A 24,823-nucleotide genomic window follows, 5' to 3' on the forward strand; every position below is an offset into this window, starting at 1 on the left:
TTCCAGGGTCCTTACTTAATTTCATGTATGCTTGTGAGCGATGATATGCATGGGAAATTGTATTTACCTGCAAGGCTTTAAATAATTCTGGAAGCCATTTTGTTTGTTTGTCTCCTGAATTTACATAAATGTCGCTGCTGCTCCATAAGCTCTTCAGATTTAGCTCTCCATGCTTTTTTATTTCAGACTTTTTTGCGTGTGACTTCCTCCTCTGAAGTCTGGTGTTCTCCCCATTGGTTGTGTCATTTGCATATATAGTAGGTGCTCCCAGTTGACTGGAGCCCGTCAATAGTCTTCCGTACATGACAACACATAGTTTGCACTGATGTACTCGTGATGTTTCCACTTAGGGACAAATCATCCAAACAGTCATCTGCCTAACTAGTCTGCCGGTCCCAAAGGTGGATCTTCATTGAGCCGATTGAACGGGTCAGATTTCGTTAATGAGCTGGCTGCACAAACACGTTCAGCCTCTAATGGCAATCATTACAATTCCCCGCTCAGAAGCTTCTTTTCAAAAAGAATATCCATCAATCTGGCCACACTGAGGGACTCTCGTTTTGCTACAGAGAGTTAAAAAAAAAAAAAAAGTATATATATATATATATATATATATTGCAAATATCTAAAAAAATCCCATCAAATATCCTCTGTAAAAAGGACCCAATACCACAGTCTGTTGAGAATAAGACATGTAAAAGATTAAAAAGTATATATTAACACATATTTTGTTCCTAAATAAAATGAAAATATTGCATTGAAAATACTACTTTCATGCAAGATAGAGCTTTACAAATTAAAGAAAGTTAAAGAAAAGTTAAAGAAATCAATAAAGAATTAAAGAGGCACAATTAAATATAATATGCATATATATATATATATATATATATATATATATATATATATATATATATCCACTAAATATCCACGTCATATTTTGAAATTTACTTTATAAAATGAACATATACAAATGTAGTGCCCCCATTAAAATAATACTCATGTTTAGTGAGCTGTTGCAGTTGTTGGTTCATTCCACGTAGAAAAAAACACCTCATCTATTTTAATGCGCAAAATTATTAAACACACTGAACCATTGATTTACAGCCTTTACCCACATTTAGACTGTGAAACATCCATTTAATTGGATTTGGGGAAAGGTGCACACATGATTAAAGTCGGGGGAAGAGGGGGGACCTTATTGGTTTGAAGAGTCGAATAAGATTTTTCGAGAGGAAGCATCTTTCATGTGACTGAGTCAATGTCTGTTTTGGTTTACCTCTCACTATTCCTGGCGTCTGAAGACCAGCACACGGAGACAAACAGACCCAGCTTTGGCTTTTTCCCGTCTATCTATTTTTCAAAGAAGGCAATTAGGCCGAACATCACAGCCATTTAACTAAGTCTGTACACCAAATTGATTCCGACTCCGGCGCTGGCCCTTGCAGACATGGCGCATTTACTTATGCAAATGCTTATCTCTGCGTTTGATTGGTTAATTAACCTGTCCCGCCGACAGTCCCAGGCTTTCACAGTGTCGTTTGATAGCCAAGTTGTGGGTCAATTGGGTTTTTAACATTTTCAAAGCCAACTTAAAGGCACGTCTTTGTTCCGCAGAGCCTTGCGCCGCGCTCTCCTGTTTAATGACTCGTTCTGCAGGTCCCACAAGGTTAATGTCTTTAAACCGACTGTAATTGAGCTTTTGACCTCGCTTTCAGGCGTCTTAAAAAATGTCATAATATGCCTTGTTTCTGCTGCTTGATTGCTATTCCATCTCCTCCCTTCCAGCTCAGCCGAAAGCCCACTGCCCCCACTTTTGGAGTCTGAATTATGAGCGTCCCCATGGGAAGTCATTTATAATACCATTGGTGTGACAATAATGGGTTTGCACACCATTTCACTTTGCCCCATGCACCTTGGCGGGCTTTTATGGACCACCGTTTTTTTTTTTTTTTTTCCCCAGAACACAATGTCCAACCATTCTAAAGTAAATGCACATTTAATACGGGACTAGATCTGGGCTTGCGCCAGCGATTAGAATACAACGCCTTTGATCTGCTACCCAGAGTTGTTGTTGTTGCCGTCTCGGTTTCCCGCGAAGCGAGGCTGAAAGCGAGACAAAGGTAAGATAAAAGAAAAAAGCGTAGACAGATTGATGCGTTACAGCCGCTGACTCCATTCCTTCTCCTTGTTCACTGAACAATTATGTTCAGATTCTGTTGTCATGTAGCTATCATTCCACATGAGATACAGACAACTTCTGCCAGCTGATGGGTTTTCTTCTTCTGTTTCACGACTGAACTCACCCCTTGACAGCACCAGGATCACTTTTCCTTCAAGCGCACATTATATGGACACTCTTTCATAATTCTGTACTTCAACATTATTTTCCTTTTTCTAAATAGACAACATATATATTAACATGGGTGTCATTTTATGATATTAAACAAGAAGCCCTACATTTATTTATTTATTATTTGATTTTTTTGCATTGGAAACCAAAGCGGCTGATGGAACAACAGGTGGTAGTAGCTTTCCATATCTCTCTTACACACCAAGAGTAAAAACCACAGTGGTGACTGCACAAGTAACCCCAAGCCAGATCAATATTAGAATCACTATTTTTATGCTGTATTAAAAAAAAAAAAAAAAAAAAAAATCTAATGGAAAAAATACAAAATCAAACTTAAAATGTAAATAAATAAATAACAATTTGGAATTTACTGAATATGCTATTATAAAGTTCAATCATGTTGGAAGTAAGTAGAACCAACAGCAGAATACAACAACGTGCAGCAAGAGTATCCTGTCTCTGTTCATATCAAAAGTCACAATACTGTGATCATCATCTACTGCACCTGAACGTCCCCATATTTTTTTTTCTCTTTTCTCTCTAGGTGATCCTGATATTGACAAAGTTGTTTGATTTCAACCTGGGGGCTGTTACCGAGAGCTCACTCTGGAGGTAAGTCTTTTTTTTTAATCATCCAAATTGAAAGGTAATCGCATCATGGGAGAATTGTATCAAAACAGGAAGCCCTAAAAACCCTATTACATTCATACCGGCAGCAGTCGGCAGTGAGCATGATTTATGGAGCGCCTCTTAGCTGGGATATGAAAAATCAAGTTACACCAGATGAAGTATATTTTAATAAAGCAATGTGAAGTAGTTCACAATGAAGCTGGATCCTCTTTTACTCCACAGACTAACAAAGTGGAGCGACCTTTGAGAAAAGCCCATTTTCCATCCGGTTCTATTTTTATAAAGGCTATTTTTGAAGGACAAAATCAGATGAAATATCCGACAGATTCTTTGTCTGATTCTCTTCTCGTCTCTTGAAACTTCCTGATGGGGTTTTTGATTGATCGTCCAACGTAACCTTTTGTTTTATAAGCAATTGACATGCAATTGCTACTGTATAGCCTCAGTAATGGCATTGAAGGGTGAGTAACTGTGGCCTGTCAGGTCATAAATAAGAATGGAATTCATTAAGGATTATAAAATCGAGCCCGATCCACGTGCCTTTCTCTCTCTCGCCTCTCGCGTAGCTTGTGGAGAACTCATTTCATTTTGAAACGCACGTAGAAAGAGAGACCATCAGTCGGCCGCGCCGAGACTTTTCAAATTAATATCAGTTTCACCAGAGGCGCCGCTAAGATTTACACCTGACTTGACACGTTTTGAAATCCCATATTGTGTACAGAAGGTCTTCCATCATCAAGATGTCTGCTTAACTACAGGACCGCAAAGTAAATTTGAGCGGACCGCGGGGGATATGGGCTGCGGGGGCGCTAATGTGAGAGCTATGGAAGAAATCAAGTCATGTGTGATGACAACCACATATATTCTTTGTGTGGATCGATTGCTGAATTTATTATGAAACCCCCCCCCCTCTATATTTATAAAACACACAATTTTCTTGGGAATATTGGGGAAATTATTTGACTTCACTTTATTACCTCAAACTGCATAATCAACTTTCCATTTAAACAACTGTAACAAGTAAAGACTGAAAATACAAACAAAGTGTTTGCCTCATTCATAATGGACTACTGGCTTGTTTTGAACAAACAAGGTGTCTATCATACTTGGAAAGAAAACATGTCTCTGCAGCCAAGATTCCAATGCTGTTTCAGACTCAAATCGAAAATTATGTTTTTCATCAGTGGTCTGAATTTAGCTTCAGAGTACCAAGACTCGATTTATGAACCCACATAAAAATGCCAAACCAGTGAGGCCCACCCATGTTTTTGGTTGATACTCCCTACTGGTCACCTGCAGTTGCAGACTCACTCCCACGCCGACCCACACATGTGCTCACTGGGGTGCTACAGTATTGTTTTAAGAGCTCCTGATTTGAGCAGTATTGAGGCTGTTTGAGGAATCACAAACAATTTGACCACAATATTTTGGAAAATACATAAAGAAATCCAATTGATCAAAAAAAGAAAAATCAAAGACACCTTCACGATTCTGGTCGCTTAGTTCTGATTCACGTTCGGTCCAGTAAGGACTCACCTGGTCTGTTTTTTGACTCATTCTGGAATTACTCACATGGCACATTTATGACTTACGTAGTCCAGTGATATTATAATAGAATAAAAATAGTCATGTTTTTGTACTGTTTTGAACTGAGCTAAAATTTGAATTGCATCCAGCTCATGAATCCTGCCTGAGAATATGTTGTAAGACTTGACACACACATGATTGACTTCATAGCAGTGGAAATAATCAAAGAATGTTCTGTCATTGCGAAAACAACATCCAGATTAGAGTCACCATTTAAAGAATAGTGGCAGTGGAACAACTGGACCTGAATGAAGGCATGAAGGAGCATATCCTTTTTCTGCAGCCTAATTCCATCATGGTATCTTCTAAACCAGGCATGGCGAACGGATCCGCCACTGGTTTTGGCTCCAACCAATAGACAAAATCACACAGTCTACCCAGTCAGCTCTCTGGTGATCAGTTGGATCTGGATCAGTTGATAGTCTTCTGGTGCTGCCTTGCTAGGTTGGAACCAAAACTTGAGGGAGGGACAGTTTTGCCAAGTCTGAACCAAAAAATTTTCGTGGTAATTCGTGACATTCAGAAACTCAAACATACAATGTGTTATAGGCTCCAAACATTACAAGCAAGAATGTGTTGATCAGTGTTATTAGCTGTGTGGTCGCTGAATTCATGTGTGACGCCCATGAGAGGGAGCGTTCGTTCATGTTCCTTGTGGGGCTTTGTGGTGGTGCTGAAGGAGTATGGGATGTGACTATTTATGGCCCATGTCCGAGTGTGGTTAGCTAATAAACTGGGTCATTTCCAGTGAAAACCCGGCTAAGGTGTCCTTCGATGCTAGTTCTGGTTGTGACCTTTATGGACAGAATTTCTAGACCCAGCTGAGGTGAGGGGGCTTGTTGCTGTTACTGCCTGATGCGTAACTCTAATGAGACAGGAATGCCGTAAATTCCCTGTCCTCCCATCGCGATTTATCTAGCGGCCTCATCGACCACCGCCTCCTGCAACGCTTCCTCTGTTTTTGTTTTTTGTGCAAGAGCTCTATCATCAATCCTTCTTCCACAGTCGACATGTTTGGTTCGGAGTTCGCTGTCAAAAAATTTTGACTGTGGGCTGCTCCCCCTGGTGGATATATTGGTCAACAGCAATACCAGCATAAGGAACGCATTGAAGTTTGTGATCAGTGACGGCAACATCGTTTGAAAAGTTAAAATTTCGTACGTAAGACAGCCTCCAGTGGAATTTCTTGGCGTTCAAAAAGAATGTTTGAGGTTAAGATAAGGACGCATGTGCTTAACCATCGAAAGCCCTCATGGTTACTTGTGTACTGTATAATTGTTTGATACTATAAATTAAAACATGTAACACAGATGGCTGACGTTGGGAGCAAAAGACCACTTGATCAGGTGGTCCAGTGCCGATCCGCAGTCTGTTGACCGGGACTTGAGTGGTGGTATTGACCGAATGGTTGTCGCACATGTGGCCCGATGGAATTACCCCAGTTGTCCTTGAAACACTAACTGAAGCTTAGTATTAAACGACAGCTGCCTCTTTGGCTGTAACAAATGAATAAAATACATTAGTCAATGAGAATGGTGTTGAGAGGCTCGAGAGAAAAGGAGGACGCTAACAGAAAAGCATCAGACATCATAACGCCTGCTAACACCTGGAGCAGTTGAAGACCTTGATGGGCATGAAGAGGAGCCGGAGGAGAACAGGATGAGGAAAACGTATTTGGTACTAGTTTTTAGCAATGATGCAATTACTTCATATCACAAGGTCAAAAATGCCTCAGGCATTTTTTGCATCCCAGTGCGGCCCTGGTGATGAGTGTGGAGCGGAAGGTTGTCGATGTTATCAGAACACTTTTCCTGATCTTGGAGTCATTGATGGGGAAAATGGCATTGCCGTATGTGGGAAGTCTTTCAATGACACTCCTGGAAGCAGCTAATGCGAAGTGGATAGACTCAACAGCAGAACCCAGCTGGAGTTATGGAGATGTCAGCTTAAACATCTTGAAGGAAATATGTGGACTTGTTTGAACATTATGGACATTTGCGCTGAAGAGTTTCACACTTCGTGGTCAAGCCATTGATTCTCCTCTATAACACAACATCCATCTTACAGACGTCCTTTGTCAAGATTGCCAACGTGTCAAGGGGCAAGTCTTTGCAAACAATGTCAACAACAAGCAATTCAGATCGCTGCACGGACAATGATAGCAGGCGTGGGCTTTCTATCCAATTATGCCGTGAAATTTCATTAAGAGGCACTCAGGTAGAAATGAGAGCACGGACTGGATGTTTGCGGCACAGAGGAATACGAGGATTGGGATTACACAACACATCTAACCTTGTCTGACGCATTGACATAAAAGCAACAGGCTGCATCCGTGTGCATGTCGGAAATTCAATAGAGCTTCATTAATGTGAATATTAAGTTTCAGCACCATCAAGTAATTGCTTGTTTTGTAGTTGTACACGTCATCTTCTTTACCCTAACAATGTGGAAAATTATTATTTGAAATATTCAAACATTTACTATTCATTTATTACTATATTTACTACTATATATTTACTTAAGATATTATTTTTTTAAATTCTTGTTTACTATATCTATCTACGGATGCTTTTTGAAAATACATTTGTCTGTTGTACAGAATGTTTTTGTATTTCAGCTCTTCACTCAGTCTTGCGCCGCTTCGGCTAGCTAGCAGTCTGTAGTGGCAACAGAATCCAACAGAGCTCAGTGCGTTATATATCCTCCGTTCAATCATTAACAGGTGGATGAAGACAAACAAGACAGTACAGCATGATCCTGACTAGCAAACCACAACAGTGATCCCAACTTCTTACTCTTTCAGAGCAACCCTTTACAACACAGAGCCCCAAACCTCCCTGGTTAGTGGCTTGGTTAAAATCATTTATTACACAACATGACCATTAGGAATTGATTTCTGGGGGTAGGGAAGTTTGGGTCTCCTGAATTTGAGGTCCTTTGATCTCACCCCAAATAAACAGAGGCTTCTCGCTGAAGAGCCACCAGGTCCAACCCTCCGTCACAGTCTGTTCAGCGAGGCAATTAATAGACTTCCAGAGCCAGTCTGTGCAGAACTAGAGTAAGAGTAACACTTCATTTATCTGGGAAACTGAACGGAGCATAAACTTCAGTAAATTTTCGTCGATATCTCCTCATTTTGTTTTAGCCAATTTTTTTTTTTTTTTTAATGTTTAACATGCATCGCATGTTGCCAATTACATGGTGAGCTCAATGAGTGTTAAATCAATTCAATGAGTGAACTGTGAACTGTGAATTTTATGAATGCATACTGTGAAAAGGCTATATGAGTAAAATGGAAGAATGCTAGAAGAATTGGAAAGAATTAAAGTCGAATGAGGAGATATGGAAAAGGTGGTTCTTGGGGGAAAATGGGGACTTAACAGAATAAATAAAAAATGAATGAATAAATAAAATGTATTGAATATATTTTGAAGTTTTGCAAGATATGCTATAAAATTAAGAAGGAACTTAATTCAATGTGGGATTACAAGAGTCAATGTATGGGGAGGTTTATTTACTAGCCATGTTAAGTATTTGTTTTGTGATTTGCATGAGGAAGATTTTTGTTTGTACTTTATAGAGGGCTCTTGATTGATGAGTAGAAATGAAGATGATAGTTGTTTTAAGATAGACGATGGTTATATTATTGGTCACATAAACCAAGGCCAAATGGGGATAATACCGATTTCTGATCAAATAATATTAGTGATAAAATCAGGAATTTCATTTTCTACTTTGAAAATTAAAGGAAGTTGAATTAATGGATTTTGTTATGATTTGTTATGATAAATGAATATGATTTATTTATTTTGGAATTATGATTTATTTATTTTGGTAATAGTAATATTCAAAACAAAACAAAAACGAAATTGATTGCCATACATGGTCACCCTGGTGTGGTGAGTTCAACCCTGGTTTGGCTGCCAAAAGCCTTTTTCAAAAGGCTGCATTAGTGTCCAACTCATCCTGTATTGAGCCGTTTAGGCTTGATTTTATTTCAAAATGTTTAAAGAATGGAGTGAGTGAATTCACGTTATCGACGCTTAAATTCCCTGCAGGCATTTTTCTGGAGCTTTGAAACTGTAGTGATGGCGACCAGCTGCCTTCAAGACATCTACAACCACTTGATAACTATGCCTAATACTCGTCTGTTGGGGCGCCAAAAGCTTGGGGGGATGCAAATAGACACAAGGGACACACTAAAAGTAAAAAGGTCCAGGATTTGATGCGATACCGATGATGCACATCTCAGAAGGTATAAGTCGAGGGTTCACCAAAGAAAGGTCAGGCGCATAATGTCCCTCCTTTCCACCAGCGCATCAATTTGTGCTTGCGCCACATTAAATTGCTCGTGGCGCATGTTTCCAGAGAAAGTGTACTTTTCTGAAGAGGATTTTGCTGTTTTGACCTTTACTGTACAACATGTTAAGGCAACATCTACACCTGCCACCGTCAGTGCTTCACAAGACAGTGTGGAGCGCTCTGGCTTTAATTCAACATGACTCACTCAGAGAGTGGAAGCTACATGCTCTTAAGTTTGTCCCTGGAGATGTGGCTTCATGTAGAGAGCAGAAATTTGAAAATGTTAGCCATTTGCAGCCACAGATGAAGTTTTGTACGAGTACGTCTGCATGCTGAACGTGTACAGATGCTGATATTCGGTGTATACTTATTAATGCAAGTCAGTTAACTGGGAGAAAAACATAAACAACATTTAGCTTCAAACCATTGTAAAACTGCAGTGTTGGTTATTCCATAATTAATTAATTAATTTATTTTTGAACCAGGGTTCCCCACCTCACTTCGTAGCTGGACTTGCTCCAGAAGGTATCAAAGATAGGTTCAGAAACATGCCGATCAGAGAGGCCATGTTTAATACATGCTGCAAGCATTTATTTATAAACCCACCTCAAACAACAAACCAAGGTTCATCTTATTCAATTTTTGCCATTATTGTGTTGCCCTAATATTGGTACTTCATTCTTTCACATATGGACACTGAAAGAGATCCACACGGGGAAGCTAACAATAAATAAAGAAATAAATAGTGAGTGGGCTTTTTTATCCATCCCTGTCTCACACCATTTATATGAGATTCAAGGACATCTGACTGCTCAAGCTTTACATATATTGCTGTAGATTACATATGTATACTTGCTCAAGGTGACAAGAGACACTCACAGCACTACAGGAAGTGATGTCATCTGTAGTTATTAACAGCATAGATATCATCCCGCTGGACTTCAAAGATAGCTTCCTGAAGTGAGGAGTGCAAATGGAAAACATCAAAACCATATGATACAAATGTATATATATCTATCATCGATCGCTGCGTCAATGAAATGTTACAATCTTGCCTCCAGGTCTGTTGACTACGGCAGCACATACACAAAACTCAACGACAAAGTGGGTTCAAGGACAGTTTTAAGCTACCTGTACGTCTGCCCGACCAACAAACAGAAGGTCAGCGTCTCTTTATTCCGCTCGTACATTTCACATCAAATTGCTGCTCAAAAAAAGAGAAAGAAAAATGAAATGTATTTCTGTCTCCAGGCCTTTTTAATACCATCTCCCTTTGCTTGCTGCTCTTTACTTTAGATAATGATGCTCAGCGATCCCGAGGTAGAGAGCGCGGTTCTCATCAGCGCAGATGAAGGGGCCAGCTTTGAGAAGCATCCCATTAACTTCAACATCCTGAGTCTGCTCTTCCACCCAGCACAGGAGAACTGGATACTTGCTTACAGCCACGACAGCAAGGTAACTTCTGAGTATGTGATGCACTCATCCAGCCTGAATTCGGAGCTCAATTAGGAGCTCACAGCGGAAAAGTGTCATTGGGCAACTTCATGTGTTTCTCATCACCGAAACACATGTACTTCATTGTACTTCATTTTCGGGGGTCAGACCTATTGTTTAGCATATTGTCTTTGCTTATTTTGCCCAGCCTGTGTTTGATCAGATGTCAGATGAATTGTTCATGCCTGGTTAAATATAATGGTTAATGCAATACAGTGCAATGATGCCAGGCATAGTAGGGTACAAGACACTGTATCATGCTAAACTACAGCCTAAACCTACAGCTGAAAACTGATTTTATTCTGGAATCCATGTTGATTCTATTAGTCTCATTTGAATTCTGGATACATTTTATTTTTGACTTTAACTTATTACAATCATGGCCCCAAGTTCGCGCATATTATACAGCAAGATTAATGTTTTATACGTACCAAAACACATGCAAACCTCCAAAATATTATCAAATATATTGCTAAAAAATAAACTATGCTATTAAAATTCAAGACAGTTTATCAATCCAGTCTGTAACAGTATGTTTGGTAGTATGCTTTTTGGCAAAATTTATGCCCAAAATTGCACTTTTTTTTTATCAGTACTTGTATTTCACCATTTATGCATCAAGAACAACTAATATACATACATCAGCATCAAACACTGGAGCTGATACGTCTGAACTCTGACTTACAGCGTGTTGACTTTTACAGTGACGTCTGTGTTTAGGGAAATTTCATCATGGATGTTTTCAGCAATTCACCTCTACAGTATAATAAACAAATTATACTTAAAGTATAGATCTCAACTCAACTTTTTGACCTTTTACTCCTACAGCTTACTGAATTATTAGGGTGATGGAGACACAGACTATGAAGAAGAGGGAAGAAGGGAAATTATCCCAAAAAAAGCAAGATGAACTTCATCGTTGCTCTTTTCTTGCATGAGCATCACAGTAAAAATCAGGTAGCTATAAATTACAAGGTTTTGAGGTGGTAAAATCCTCTGCCCTGTGAAAGAGCATTGTTTCAAGAGGAGAGTAATAAACAGAGCCACAAATGGCAAAAATATGAATCAGCACCTCCAAAGACAAATCCATCGTGAAGACGTAAATGCAGCCCTGTACATCCAATTGTTGTTCAAGTGAGATAAATGTCCCTCTTGCTTCATTTATTTATATATTTTCCCCCTGCAGCTCTACAGCTCGCTGGATTTCGGAAAGAGGTGGCAGCTCGTTCATGACAACGTGATGCCGGGACGGTTCTACTGGTAAGATAATCTGAAGTTGAGATCCATTACAAGATATGTCGTGATCGCAGCTGTCAGGAGAATCCACTGACCCTCGCATCGAAAAACAGGTTCTTTGAGACGAGAGAGCTTTACATCCACGTCACGTACTGTAGAACGAGGGGAACATCGTCCTTCTTTTGATGGCACGAACATTTTGTTGTCGCTGTCATTTAGTGATCTCAGCTGTTGGGCAGTAAATACCAACATGAGCGCATTTATGCTTGTTTGTCTCTGTACCTGTCAAACCCAACTGTGTTTTTATATCTCCTCGTTCCTACGCTGAGAAAGAGAGGACGACAGTTGGAGGACAATGTCTGAACAACAAACCAATTGAAAAATATGAATAGCACAGTCGGCTATCACTGCTGGTGACAAAAGTGTTATACTTGCTTTTGAGAAACTATGCACATATTCTCTCAGGCAGTAATTCCTTTGAAAACTACCTGCAATTTTATAATAGCGCAGGCCGGTGCTGGTGAATGTTCAAGGAAAAGCATTTTGTGGTTTTCTAACTGATGCCTTTGTGAATTAATTGGCCAACAACATGTTGTTATGCACTTTAAAAAAGTATTTTCAGCACTTACACTCCACCGACACTCTCTTTTTCTCCCCTGATTTTCTCCTCTCTCTTACCGCTTCTCTCTATATTCCCTCCTTCTGATCTTTCAAGGGCGGTAATGGGGCTGGACAGAGAATCTGACGTGGTCCACATCGAGACGCGCATCGCAAAGGGCCGTGAGTGCTGCACTCTACTCTGCCGCAGAACACCGAGACCCACAGGGCCCTTTGCCTCTCATTTAGAGCGAGGTCACTGCGAAGATGAGACCTGCTCGGTTGTTCAGATTGGTCCCTGAAGTCTGAGTAAAGCAGAATGGGTGTCTCCTGACAAAAACAGGGAGTTTTAGCGGCTTGATGGATGTTTCTTCTTCTTAATCTGTCCCCGGTGTCTTATAGACGAATTCCATCACCGCCCTCTCACCAGAGTGATATATTCAGCCAAAAGGAACTCCTTCAATGTTGGAGAGAGGAATACACAAACACACTCACATTGTCTCTCACGAATCATTAAATGTAAATAGACTTCTCATGGCGTACACAGCACGAGAGTTTATCCTTCTCGAGTGAGTTTGTCAGAGCACTTTATTTTATCAGGGTGTTCGTACTTCAAGCATACAATGAGAGTGTGAATTGAAAAAGCATAAATGAGAAAAAGAATTTACCATACCACAGATGCAGATATTTTATTATTTTTGGATTTTAGATTTGAAACAGTCATAAAAACCCAGGTCTACATGTTTTTTTTCGACAACACAAAAACCAAAAAAAAAAGTTGAGGGATAAACCACGGTTGAAAGGTGCTGAGTTAAATTTCTTCAACCACACAATAGCCTGATTTCTGTCACGCCTGTTCTTAAATTGCTAAAATATGAGCAGCTCCAGTAGAGATCCGAAGAAATGAGAGAAGAAAGGAATTGAAGTCTCTCAGTCTACGAAGCCATTTCTAAAGCGTCTTCTCAGGAGGAAAATTACCCCAAGTATTCAGCAACAAATTGTCCGAACAGTCACAAGAGGCCCCACAACAACGTTTGAAGAACTGCAGGCCTGACTTGCCTGAGTTCAGGTCGGCGTTCATGACCTCACCATGACGGAGACAAAGACTTGCTGAGCTGCATGGAACCATGAATTCAAGGCTCATGCCTGGCCATATGTTTGTGACCTCAAGCTGAAGCAAGGTTGGGTTCTCTTGCAGAACACACAAGTGAGTCTGCCACTGAATGAAGACGTCGCCTGATATTGTTCACAAACACCAGATGAGATGTCCACTATTGGAAGGTCCCTTCAAAATAATCTACTTTTAGTTGGCGCCAAAGCCACTGCTTCAGTATTTGAAATTAAAATTAGATTTCCGTTGAATGATTTGACAATTAAATCCCATAATGGCTGACACAATGTGCTTAATCTAATTGTAATGACAATTTGGATTAATAGTGTTGTCTTGCATTCTTAGCAGCATTATCGCTGTCGTGACAGATAAAACAGAGTGGTCTATTCTCCAACATTGTCTCTCCCTTCTGCTCTTTTCTTTACTTCTCACTCATTGTGAGAGCGTCGTAAAGTTCCCCCCCGACACATTAATGATGTGTTGATGGGAATTGCTTTACCTCGATAAATAGTCCATTAAGATAACGTCCCTTTTCAGTCGTAGCTGTTGGTAGATAGCTGGGACACTAGGTGACCTTGGGAATAGCTTGAAATGGCGTTTCGTGAAACAATGTAGTGCAAGCATGTTACCACTTGTATCACAAGTGAAAGAAAATCATGTTTTTTTTTCCCTAAAAAACAAAACACTTGTTATGAACACAGCAGAAATCACAATCTTTAAATTTGTTTATGATACACGCTAAGTCAGCACTGTAGTTGTTTAGTAATGGTTGCTTCAATTAACTTTTTTTCTACATGTAAGCTATTTAAAATGAGCCAGTAATTAGTTCTTGTTTATTTCTAATTGATTTCCTTTCTCCGTACTAGGTGCTCAGTATGTAAAATGCAGAGCTCAGCGGTGCTCAGAAGCCAACAAGCAGTACCTCTTCCCTGGATACGTGGACACTAACTCACTGGTTGTCCAGGATGAATATGTTTTCACACAGGTTTGGATTGGAATTCACTTCTGATGCTGCCACTATCATGTGCTTGCCATTCACCCTCACAGATTCTCCCACACAAGTTGTGCCACTTCGCTTATGTTACTACCACAGAGTCCTTCCCTCTCACCTCTGCCACATGTGTGAGTTTTGAGAACTTTGAATAGACAGGTTGGTGTCCTTCTAACTGCTCACTTTGTATTTGATTTCAATTAGACGGCCACAGACAGGATCATTATCAGAAATGTAATTTTCCCATGTCCTCTTCAGTCATTGATTTCAGCCCACGCTTGAGTGATTTTCCTCCCTGCTGGTCAGCGATGCATTCAGATTCGGTCGCTGAGTCGCTGCCATGCCATTTCCTACTAGATATGTTGTTTTGAATGTATTCTCATGTCCATGAGACTCAAGAATGCTTTCCCAAACTTGGTGGTGAATTGGTGAACTCTCTGTATGTGCTACTCCCCTCACTATTAAAGGGGTTAGATTATGCCTTTTTTCTTCTGTAGTTTAATCTGAAGTTTAATAGCTGCATGTTAAAGTAATATTTACTTGGTGGTAGGATGATGTGCATTCCTGAAAATCTCACAGTGCATTGCAAAAATGTACAGTGCGACTGAGGAACAAATAAATGACATGGTCCTTCTAAACCATAGATGTAAAGATCACATCAATCATCCCAAAAGTAGTTTTATGCCTTCAACTATGTTGGGGAAGCATGTAATTCCAAACCATTCTCACGCCGCTAAATAGCGACTCTTGTGTCTAAGTGACTTTTGTGTCCTGTGTTGATGCAGAAGGCAGCCGTCAGCGTTGCATGTTGACATGTAGGTTTCAATGGATGAAAAGTGGGGAGAATGGCATCTCTCTGCAATAAACAAGACAAGATGACATCATGGCAAACCCCAAGCTCTGTCTTTCTGCCATGTGATGTGAGAAGGATGCTGTGCTTCATTTGAAAGCCTAATGTGTCAACATGCAGCGCTAAACGCTGCCTTCTGCTTCAGCATAGGACGCAAAAGTAGCTTGAATAGAGTCGCTGTTTGCCGCCTGGGGAATGAGAATGGGTTGGCTGGTCACTTCAGTGACGCCTAATAGGTGGAATGTCAGACTATAGGGATACTGGAGGAAACCAAAGCGTAGTAAGTGGAATGTCAGACTATTGGGATACTGGAGGAAACCAAAGCGTAGTAAGTGGAATGTCAGACTATTGGGATACTGGAGGAAACCAAAGCCTAGTAGGTGGAATGTCAGACTATTGGGATACTGGAGGAAACCAAAGCCTAGTAGGTGGAATGTCAGACTATTGGGATACTAGAGGAAACCAAAGCCTAGTAGGTGGAATGTCAGACTATTGGGATACTGGAGGAAACCAAAATTTGTGGAGTTATTTATCTAGGGCAACTCATCTATGACAATGATTCTTTGGTATTACTTATGATGTTTATCGCACTCTGAGAGTATTTCTCCAACGAAACATTTTGGGAAGACTAAATTAAGCATGGACAACGTTTTTTTTTTTCCCCAAGCCAGTCTATGTGCAGGTGCATTTTTTCCTTAACACTGAAGTTGAAAAATCTGAACTCTGGCAACAAGGCAGGTTACGTTGATCAATTTGAGCCCAGATTTTACAGTGATGACTGCAGAGGTGACTATTCATCAACAAGATGAAGATGTGAAATGGAAGAGAAACTGGTAGTAGCGAATTTCTTCGATCACTTCTTTGGAGGATCTGATGGACTTGAGACAGCAGTGTCCATTTTTTTTATTGCTTTTAATATACCTCCACAGTAAACAAGCGCTACAATTCTCTGATCTTGAACTTTAGACCTGATTGCTTACTTTTTTTAGACAACTTGAGAGGCAGAGGAAAGTCACTGCGTGTAGTATTGCAGTATCGCCTAGTCGCATAGGGCTGCTCAATGAATCAAATTTTTATCAGGATTACGATTATGTCTTCCTACGATTATAAAAACATGATAATCGCCATAAAACGATTATTTAGCCAGACACCCGTCTCCCCAGCTTCTCTCATTATGTCCCGATGTAGCCAAGAGCTGCACCACGTTTCGTCCCTATGAAAACTGACCGGTGGGAAGCTGCTGTGGAGGGCACAGTGAGCGCGCTACACACAGTGAGCCACTCAGCGTGAAGCGCCGCCTGTCAGCGAGAGAGCTCGAGCATCTAGTTACACGGAGTGGGGGACACTAAATATTATTATTATGTTAGCTACCGACTCGTTCGCCTCTACAACAGCGGCACAGTATTCAGAACCTCCGAGAAGCAGACTGTCACAACAGCAATGCTAACTGCTTGTTGGCGATGTTTCAAATACCAGTGAATGTTTGGAAGTTTAATCATCAAAGCAGTGACTTCTTCTATCACAAAAAATGAATAAAGAACTGGGAAGATGACCTTAGAAACTTCTTTGCGTCCCAGCCAAGTGCCTGCTCAGCTCGAAATATTGTCTCCTGTCTCTACTGTTCTCTAAAGCCTCACCTTACAGATTGGTGTTTCTACAGAGAACTATTTAACCGACATGAAGAATGTTAAATACTGTTACTGTTAAAAACTGTTTGAAAGTTTAATGACAGCTAAAACTTAAGTCATTCAATAATGAATAATGAATAAATAATCGCGATTATGATACGAATCAAAATAATTATGATTATGATTATCATTTTTGGCATCATCGCCCAGCACTACTTACTACTATTCAAATTCAGTTTTTCAATTTATATTTAAGATTGAAGTGCGTTATTCACTCGTGATAGTAAGCAGAATCGACAGTAGAGTATGCTCTGGCAACTTTGTGGTCAGATCGCAATTATTTCCTTTTAAATCTGTTGAAAATGATTTAACCTTTCGGTGTGAAGGCTGCAGAACTTGAGCAGTGACCCAGTTTCATGAAATCCCAAAACTTGATTGGAATGGCCACCATGTTAGAATGCAACAACATGCGCCACGGAAAAAAAAATAAATCGCAGCATGATTCAGAAATGGTGATTCAATAAAATCCTCAAATTGCATTTAGCTGAGATGAGATTGACCGCGGTGGCAGTGGCAGATATGAGGAAGACGACAGTGAAAATAACTGGACACTGGAGTGTCTGCGTGGAGCCGCCGTGGCACAGATGACTTTCTAGTGACTTTCATTGCTCAGGGCAGTTGGATTTAACTTGACAAAGAGTAATGAGGTTATCGATTGGGCTACAACGAAATAAGCAGTCTTCAACACCTGCAAAGTCTCTTGGGAGAGAAGGAACAGCCAAGTGCAACATCCTCAAAATGTGGCCCGGGAAAATGCAACTCATTGATTTTCGATAGATTATTCCATTAGAGCCCTAATGTAGTGTGTTGGGGGACAAACACCATCCTTCTAGTTGATTAGAAAATAAGCGAGCGCGCGCAGTTACCCCGCTTATATGTGGCTGAAAGTGGTGGAGTGCATTAAGATCTTCAGGAGGAGCGTTAGATAAGGCTGACACGCTTTAAATGAAGACTAATTGAGATAATTATTGCCACTTCTCTCCGTATTTCAGGCATTTTATTTGGGGGAGCAGCTGGTTGCATCCATCATGTACGTCTCGTGTCCGCACCCCATTCCGCTGACGGCCATAAATATTCATCCGCAAGCTCAAATATATATGACATTTCACTGCGCTCTCTGGTATATTTCATGTTTTCTGGTGAAGGTAACCAAGTCAGGACGTGCCAGCTACTATGTGTCCTACATGAGAGAGCCATTCAAGCGGATGAAATTACCAAAATACTGTCTTCCGAAGGTAAGCGCTAGTAAAACCCAGCATGATTTATTGATGTGTTCTTCTGATGATTGTGCTCGATGACTGACAAGTTGTTCCAATCCTATCGAGAGACATGGTGACCCTCAATTTAGAATGAAATGGTATAATCCTAACAAATGTTATGTTGTTGGTTTTTTCAATTATCAGTGAAAGTATTGAATTGAAAACTTTCTTTCCACCAAAGGACTTTGTGTCTTCATTCAAATTCTGCTTGACAATTTAAATTTAAGATTTAACATGGTGCGCTATTCGCTCATGTTAGTAAGCTGAATCTACAGTATGCTCTGGCAACCTTATTTATTATTTCCTTTTAAATGTATTGAAAATGATTTACCCTTACCCTGGGTACAACCCGGCGACCTGAACTCTGTGTGATCTCATTTCCTCTTCCCTCTTCTTTATTCACTCTTTTAGGACATGCATATTATCAGCACAGACGAAAAGCAGGTGTTTGCTGCCGTCCAGGAGTGGAACCAGAACAATACGTACAGTTTGTACATCTCAGACTCTCCGGGAGTTTACTTCACGTTATCACTGGAGAACCTGAGGACCAGCAGAGGACCAACTGGGAATCTCCTCGTGGACTTTTACAAGGTTTGTCAAACAGTCCGTCTTTAAAGAAGCTCAATTCCTTGCCTTGGTACAGTCCGAAATCAAAACCATTTCTTCTGTCTACATAGGAATGGAGTAATCTAGATCAAAGCTTCACTAATTCTTAGATGTTGACAGTGTTGGGGGCATGTTCATGTGTGTTAAAGTACCATGAAAACACATGCATAGAGAGATGTACTGCATGGGAAAAATGACTGTAGGAACTGACAGTGAGTGATTTATTTCCACTGACAAGGAAAAAATAAACCCTTTGGTTCTATGTATGGCCAGGAAATCACTGTTACAATGACAACTCAAAATGCTTCAAGCAATACAAATGGGTCAGCACATATTTACAGAATAAGTAGATGTCGAGTTACCTCCCATCCCTTTCCTGGAGAATCCTCTACGCTGGGAATAATCTTTGGTTCAGGGTCATGTTTTTCACAAGACCACTAGCTTAGTGACTGGCATCATACTATGTACTGCACGGTTCAGTGTTAGACCCACTTTTAGAGTAGTCTTGTGGCTGCCTTGTCTGTTTTCTTTTGGACCATCCAACCATTCAAAATGCCACTGTGGGGTTTTATCTGGGTATAAAGCAGTTTTAGTTTTAGGAGTGTAAGAAAAAAAAAAAAACAATTAATCTCAAATTTACCCTGATGTAATGCGTCGTGTCTTACCTTGATAGCTCCATCATTAACCCTGCAAGAATTAAAGAAAGTCCAGTAAACAAATAAAAATGCATGTTTTGGATGACAAACCGGTCTTTACTGTCCTGACAGGTTGAAGGGATCAATGGAATGTATCTAGCCAACAAACTTTTGGACAACCACGTCAAGACTTTCATCACGTACAACAAAGGGCAAACCTGGTCACTGCTGCCGGCGCCGGCCACCGACGTTGATGGGAACAATCTCCACTGTGTTCTGGTGAGGAGGAAGTGAATGAATCATCCGATTCGGGGGAAATGAGCCCCTGACACATATCATTCATCACACCACGCATAACTACATTAAGAGCCTAATTTCCCAAAGGCCAGTGGCCACCTCTTTTGTCCTTTTGGCCTGTTTGCCTTTTAAATGCCCAATAAAGAAAGGTATGAAAAATTATTATCAGACCTCCTACATCACAATTTGTCATTAGGTCTGGCTTCCTGTGTCCAGATTTCCCATTAACCTCTATGATTTTCAGTATGGAAATGAAGTCACCCCGGACTAATGAATATTAGATCACCCTGAATTACATCAGTGCTTGTATTCTGATTTGACAGCAGGCGTTCAATAAGCAGGTGCGATTAATTTTTAGAATTCATAAGAACTTTCTAACTCTTACCGAGACGCACAAATGGCCACGATGCCTCTTGCTTCTTCCCTGACCCCTCATCAAGTCGTACGCTTTGAGTCCTATTGATGTTTTAAATTTGCTTTCATCTGGGAGATGAGTGCAAAAGATTTGAATCAATTTAGGAGTTTTATCAGCGCATCTTAGAGAATTTTAATTACATGCCTTGTTTGCGTTGGAATGAAAGAATTGAAATGCCCTCCATGTCCGCTCAGCCGTTTCTTTTTCTGGCAGCGGGATGAGAGGAACAAAGTATCTTTGTTTCATAAATGGTCTGTGAAAATGTTAGCACTTTTCTCACAGTGGGAAGTTTGGAGGCACAGCCAATTATAATTGCCGCTTTAAAGATTTGTCTGATACGCATTGTCTCAAGCTGCGCTACATTGGATTCCGTTTTTGTTGACAGCCATTTTGTTCGCTGCATCTTCATCTGGAAATGTCAGAGAATCCCTACATGTCTGGGCCGATCACCAGCAAGAAGGCTGTACCTGGAATCATCATCGCAACAGGTATTCAAGATAAAGTGTTGAAAACACAATAGCAGATGTGACTTTTAGCGCCTCTTTTTACACCTTTAATATGCTGTCAAACAGTATAAAAGATCCTTGGGGAAGCAAGAGTGAGTTGTAGTTAAAGTAGCAGTGTCAAACCAGAAGGATATTTGAGGACTCCTCACGTCAGACTGATCCGCTCTTCATAAGGGTGCAGGGCAGCAGTTGATAGGCTGTTAACCTTGAGTGCTTCAGTCAGTAGAAAGCATCCGTAATCGCAAAAATCCTAAAATGCTCAGCTGTTGACAGATCTTTTTCAACACTGCAGAGAAGTTTGGTATGCCAAGAGTCGCAAACCAATTTCTTCCCCTGATTCAGGAAGGACCTCAAAGACACTACATCGCCAAGCAAAGGAAGCTACAGTATCTCATATGACTCTCATATGACACACTCACTCTCATTCAAGCCCCTTTATAGGTTTCTCAAAGGCTTCGCTGAATCTCATCCAGTCTGATCACTGAGTTGATTTTCAGCCATTTTTTCACTGTGTCTGAAAGCCAAACCAAGACCAAGACCAAATGCAGTTGAGCTGCTGAGTCATGCCCTACCTTTTGGTGACATAAATCTGATCAGATTGGGAGGCCTTCATTTTAGACCCTGAATTCGAAGCATCCTACTGAATCGTGAATAAACCAGTTCGAAAGTTCGCATGCTATTTTTCTCCATGATTTCAAACCATTTTCAAATATTCTTTGCAGTATTTTCTTTTCTTTAAATCTCCTATTTAATTCATTCAGCAAGAGTTTTCTTGAGCCACAGGGCCCCGATAAATCAATATTATTTCCTTGAATGAATTTATTCAGAGGAATCGTCTTGTATCATCAAAAACAAATTGAAATACTCATTTTGCTGTTGAGAAACAAATATCCTCCATTAAGGGAAGAATGAAGATAATATGATCGGAAAACTGCTTCGTCATCATGAGCATGTCACGAACCTCAAAAATAATGAATAGGGAAAGTTTTTATAGTATCTTTAAGACCCGCTAAAAGTGACTTTCATTCTCATTTCCTGCTTAAGTCAGTCGTAGCAGTGAGGGGGAAAAATGTGATGTGTTCAAAGACACTGCACAAAGAGGGAACACGTTTTTTTTTTGTTTGTTTGTTTTTTTTAATCCACCAAGTATAGTACAAGACCTTATTTTACCATTCTTTGCGTGTGGTGCTAAATATTCTAAAAGTCTGTTTGGAAAAATAAAAAGTCGAAACACCGCCCTGTGTTTCAATTCACCTACACTAAAAAGGAAGTTTCAATTCTCTTTGTTTTCTCGGTCATAAGTCTCGCTTGATCAAGAGAGTGAAGTTCGTGGTAGCGGTCTTCTAATCCGAGGTCTGTGGGTAACTTAAAGTAAACATGGGCTGGCTAATCTGTGAGCTAACAAATATCCCAGTTGTTGATGCTAATCCTTCTGCAGACACAAATGTTCAGCTTGACTTGCTACATAAATTTAAGGTGCTTCTTTGTCTGCTGGCAAAGTTTTTAAATACTTAATTGCTTCTGCCTCGCCTCAAACACATGGCCGAAAAAAAGAGCCTTAATTAGCTAGTTAGCTGCTTTCGTTGCGAAGACATTTATGAAGTGTTCCGAATGTTGCTAGGCGATTTTCTTATGTACGGCTCAATGACGTTTATGCCCCGGTGTTCCTAAAATAGATTCGTTCCATGAAGAAATGTCGTGTTCAACAGAGAAATGCTTTTTTAATTAGAACACTTTGAGTTGGCTTGAAAGGCCATTTTGTAAACGATTCTGCGATGTATTTTTACATTTGGCCCATGGGCCTGTTACAAAATGAATCATCTTGATAAGCTATTATAAAAGTGATTTGATGAGTGCCGTTTCAGGAGGAAACCCCCCTGACAGTTGTGAATAATTGACTATCTGTAATGCATCTGCTGCCAAGCAACTGAAAAGCTTTTAGAGAAGTTTGTACCCAGAGACCATGAGATGTACAGCAATTTCCTGGAGAGTTTTGATGTTTGTAACGTCGAAATGAGCCAGAGTTATATCACTACCAGCGCTTCCTAACAGCGCTGAAGCGATGACGAAGATATATTCTACCTTTGTGATTATGAATAGAGTCATTGTGGCACAACATTTCATAAAAACTATTTCTGACTAAAAGGACTGTCTTGGCTCCAAGTCATTTTAGGTTCTCCTTCTGCAGATAATAGACAATTTGATCTCCACAAGGTCACTACACTAATCACACAGTGCCCTCTTTCTGTCATTGAAATCATATATTAGAACTTCCATCTCATATTTTAGGTGAGTTTATTATGTCGCCGGAAGTTATAAATGTGTCCTCTGTGGGAAAATAAGGACATGCACAGTCTCTCACAGCATTTTCCCGCCATTGCAATTGTATATTTTTGACTGTGCAGTGAGTCTTTGCTATGTAAATTACACACCTAAAATGTATTCATGTTTCTTTTTTTTTTCTTCACAGGGAATATCGGAACAGAGCTGTCCTCCACCAACCTTGGAATGTTTATTACGTCGGATGCAGGAAATAGCTGGAGACAGGTGAGAAGCACGTGTGTTTACAGTGTGTTTCTTATTCTTATTTATTGCTCCTTTTGTTCCAGATATTCAACGAGGAACACAATATTTGGTTCCTTGACAATGGAGGAGCTTTGCTGGCCGTCGTTCGAGCGCCAATCCTAATCCGTCACCTGTGGTAGGTTCAGGGTCAGAATTTTGGTCCATCATAGTAACAATAATAATAACAATAATAATAAAAGGGGTCGATCAAACAGTCTAGTGGATTACATTTCTGTTTAGCTTCAAGATGGGTTGGTTTGTCAGTATATGTCAGTGTACATAGATAGAAAAAGTTCTCCTTTGTGATAAGGATTGCTCATTTCCCGAATTACTGTAAACATGGGATGCAGCATGTGCATGTTCAAATAGTTCTGTAAGGACTTTTCTATTTTTTCCAAACTTATTCCCCCATCGTTACCCAGATTGTGACCCTGAAAAGCAAACTAATTTCACGGAAATCTACATAAACAACTTTCTGATTCGGTCTTATCGTCTTCAAAGCCTCAGCTAAGATAACAAATATTATGATATTTGAGTCTTGCACAGAGATGTTTACTGTTCCAAGACATTTTAAAAGCAAATAAACAGAATTCTTCTTATTACTTTCTCCGCAACAGAAAGAGAGTTGCCCAGTAGAAGAAAAAAATCGATACTCTGCCACAAACTTTGACAAAATTTTTATTTCTTTAGAACCAGGTTTTTGTCCGGGGTATAGTTCCTGTTTGTTTTCATTATTATGGGTAGTGAAGAGCTTGTGAGGCTTCATGAAACAGTCACCTGGAGGCTATTTTCAAAGCCCATTAGATGGCACTCTCTGCTCTAAAGTCATTTGTATTTGAGAAACTATTTGACTGAAAGAGCACATCATTTTTTTTTTAACCGAGACGCCACTTACTAAACTCTGAAAATGACAACCCTGTTTCATGAAGCCTCATCAGCCCATCACTAGTTATGGGTGTGAGTTTGTTGTATCACTTTAGGGACAGTGTCCCTGAATGTGGCTGCTGCTGTTAGTAAATATCATGATGCTTGAAGGCAAATATGAGGAGGAGGAGTCTCAGAAAATTCCTCTAATTATATCTGTTAACACCTTGGATTGAGGAAAATAAACAGGGTGTCAAAGGGGAAATCTGTGGTAATTTGACAGAATTTATTTACATGCCTTTGTAGTAAGTAGTTAAATATATGTCTCAAATTCATTCAAAAATAAAGATACATCAAATTGTGTACTAAATATTGAATGTGTTCAGCTTGTGATTTCAAAAACAAATACCAATTTGAGTTAAAAATGTTGAAAAATAAGCTGTTTAAAACTAGTGAGGAAAGTTGATGTGGAAAAAAAAATAGAGAGAAAAACACTCTTATAATTATTATATTAATGGGTTTAGGTATTGAATGGACTGTCTGTTTTTGAAACTAACCGAATGAAGAAGAAGGCCATGGACCTGCCAGCCACTTTTGCACAATTCTGCAGGTGACATCGTGACCCAAAAATTGCGGGATGAAATTACCAGAGTTTAAATCCCATGTTTTTCCAACAGGGTGGGTGTCTGCATGTGGTGTGCGATTACATTTAATGTTGCAGATGGACCAAGTTTGAATAAATGTGCCGGTATGTGGTCTCAGTAGAAACGGAATTCAGCCCGACATGAAGTGTGTGTGTTATGGCTTTGTAGTCCTGGTTGATGGTTTGAGTGCTTTTAT

The 24,823-nt window shown here is 40.0% G+C and overlaps 1 protein-coding gene across 1 annotated transcript in view; it reads left to right on the forward strand.

Annotated features, from left to right (window-relative positions):
- The window catches only part of sorcs3b (sortilin related VPS10 domain containing receptor 3b), a 75,240-nt gene that overhangs the window by 24,666 nt on the left and 25,751 nt on the right, over positions 1–24,823 (forward strand). Inside the window, exons 2-13 of the mRNA XM_053874368.1 lie at positions 2,895–2,962; positions 9,931–10,030; positions 10,166–10,324; positions 11,550–11,623; positions 12,315–12,379; positions 14,174–14,292; positions 17,982–18,071; positions 18,507–18,686; positions 19,469–19,615; positions 20,434–20,536; positions 23,025–23,101; positions 23,164–23,255. Of these exons, the coding sequence (XP_053730343.1) occupies positions 2,895–2,962; positions 9,931–10,030; positions 10,166–10,324; positions 11,550–11,623; positions 12,315–12,379; positions 14,174–14,292; positions 17,982–18,071; positions 18,507–18,686; positions 19,469–19,615; positions 20,434–20,536; positions 23,025–23,101; positions 23,164–23,255 (1,274 nt within the window). The remainder of the gene's footprint in view (positions 1–2,894; positions 2,963–9,930; positions 10,031–10,165; positions 10,325–11,549; positions 11,624–12,314; positions 12,380–14,173; positions 14,293–17,981; positions 18,072–18,506; positions 18,687–19,468; positions 19,616–20,433; positions 20,537–23,024; positions 23,102–23,163; positions 23,256–24,823) is intronic.

The sequence above is a fragment of the Synchiropus splendidus genome, chromosome 9 (genome assembly GCF_027744825.2).
Source record: "Synchiropus splendidus isolate RoL2022-P1 chromosome 9, RoL_Sspl_1.0, whole genome shotgun sequence".
In the NCBI taxonomy this organism is placed as follows: Eukaryota; Metazoa; Chordata; class Actinopteri; order Syngnathiformes; family Callionymidae; genus Synchiropus; species Synchiropus splendidus.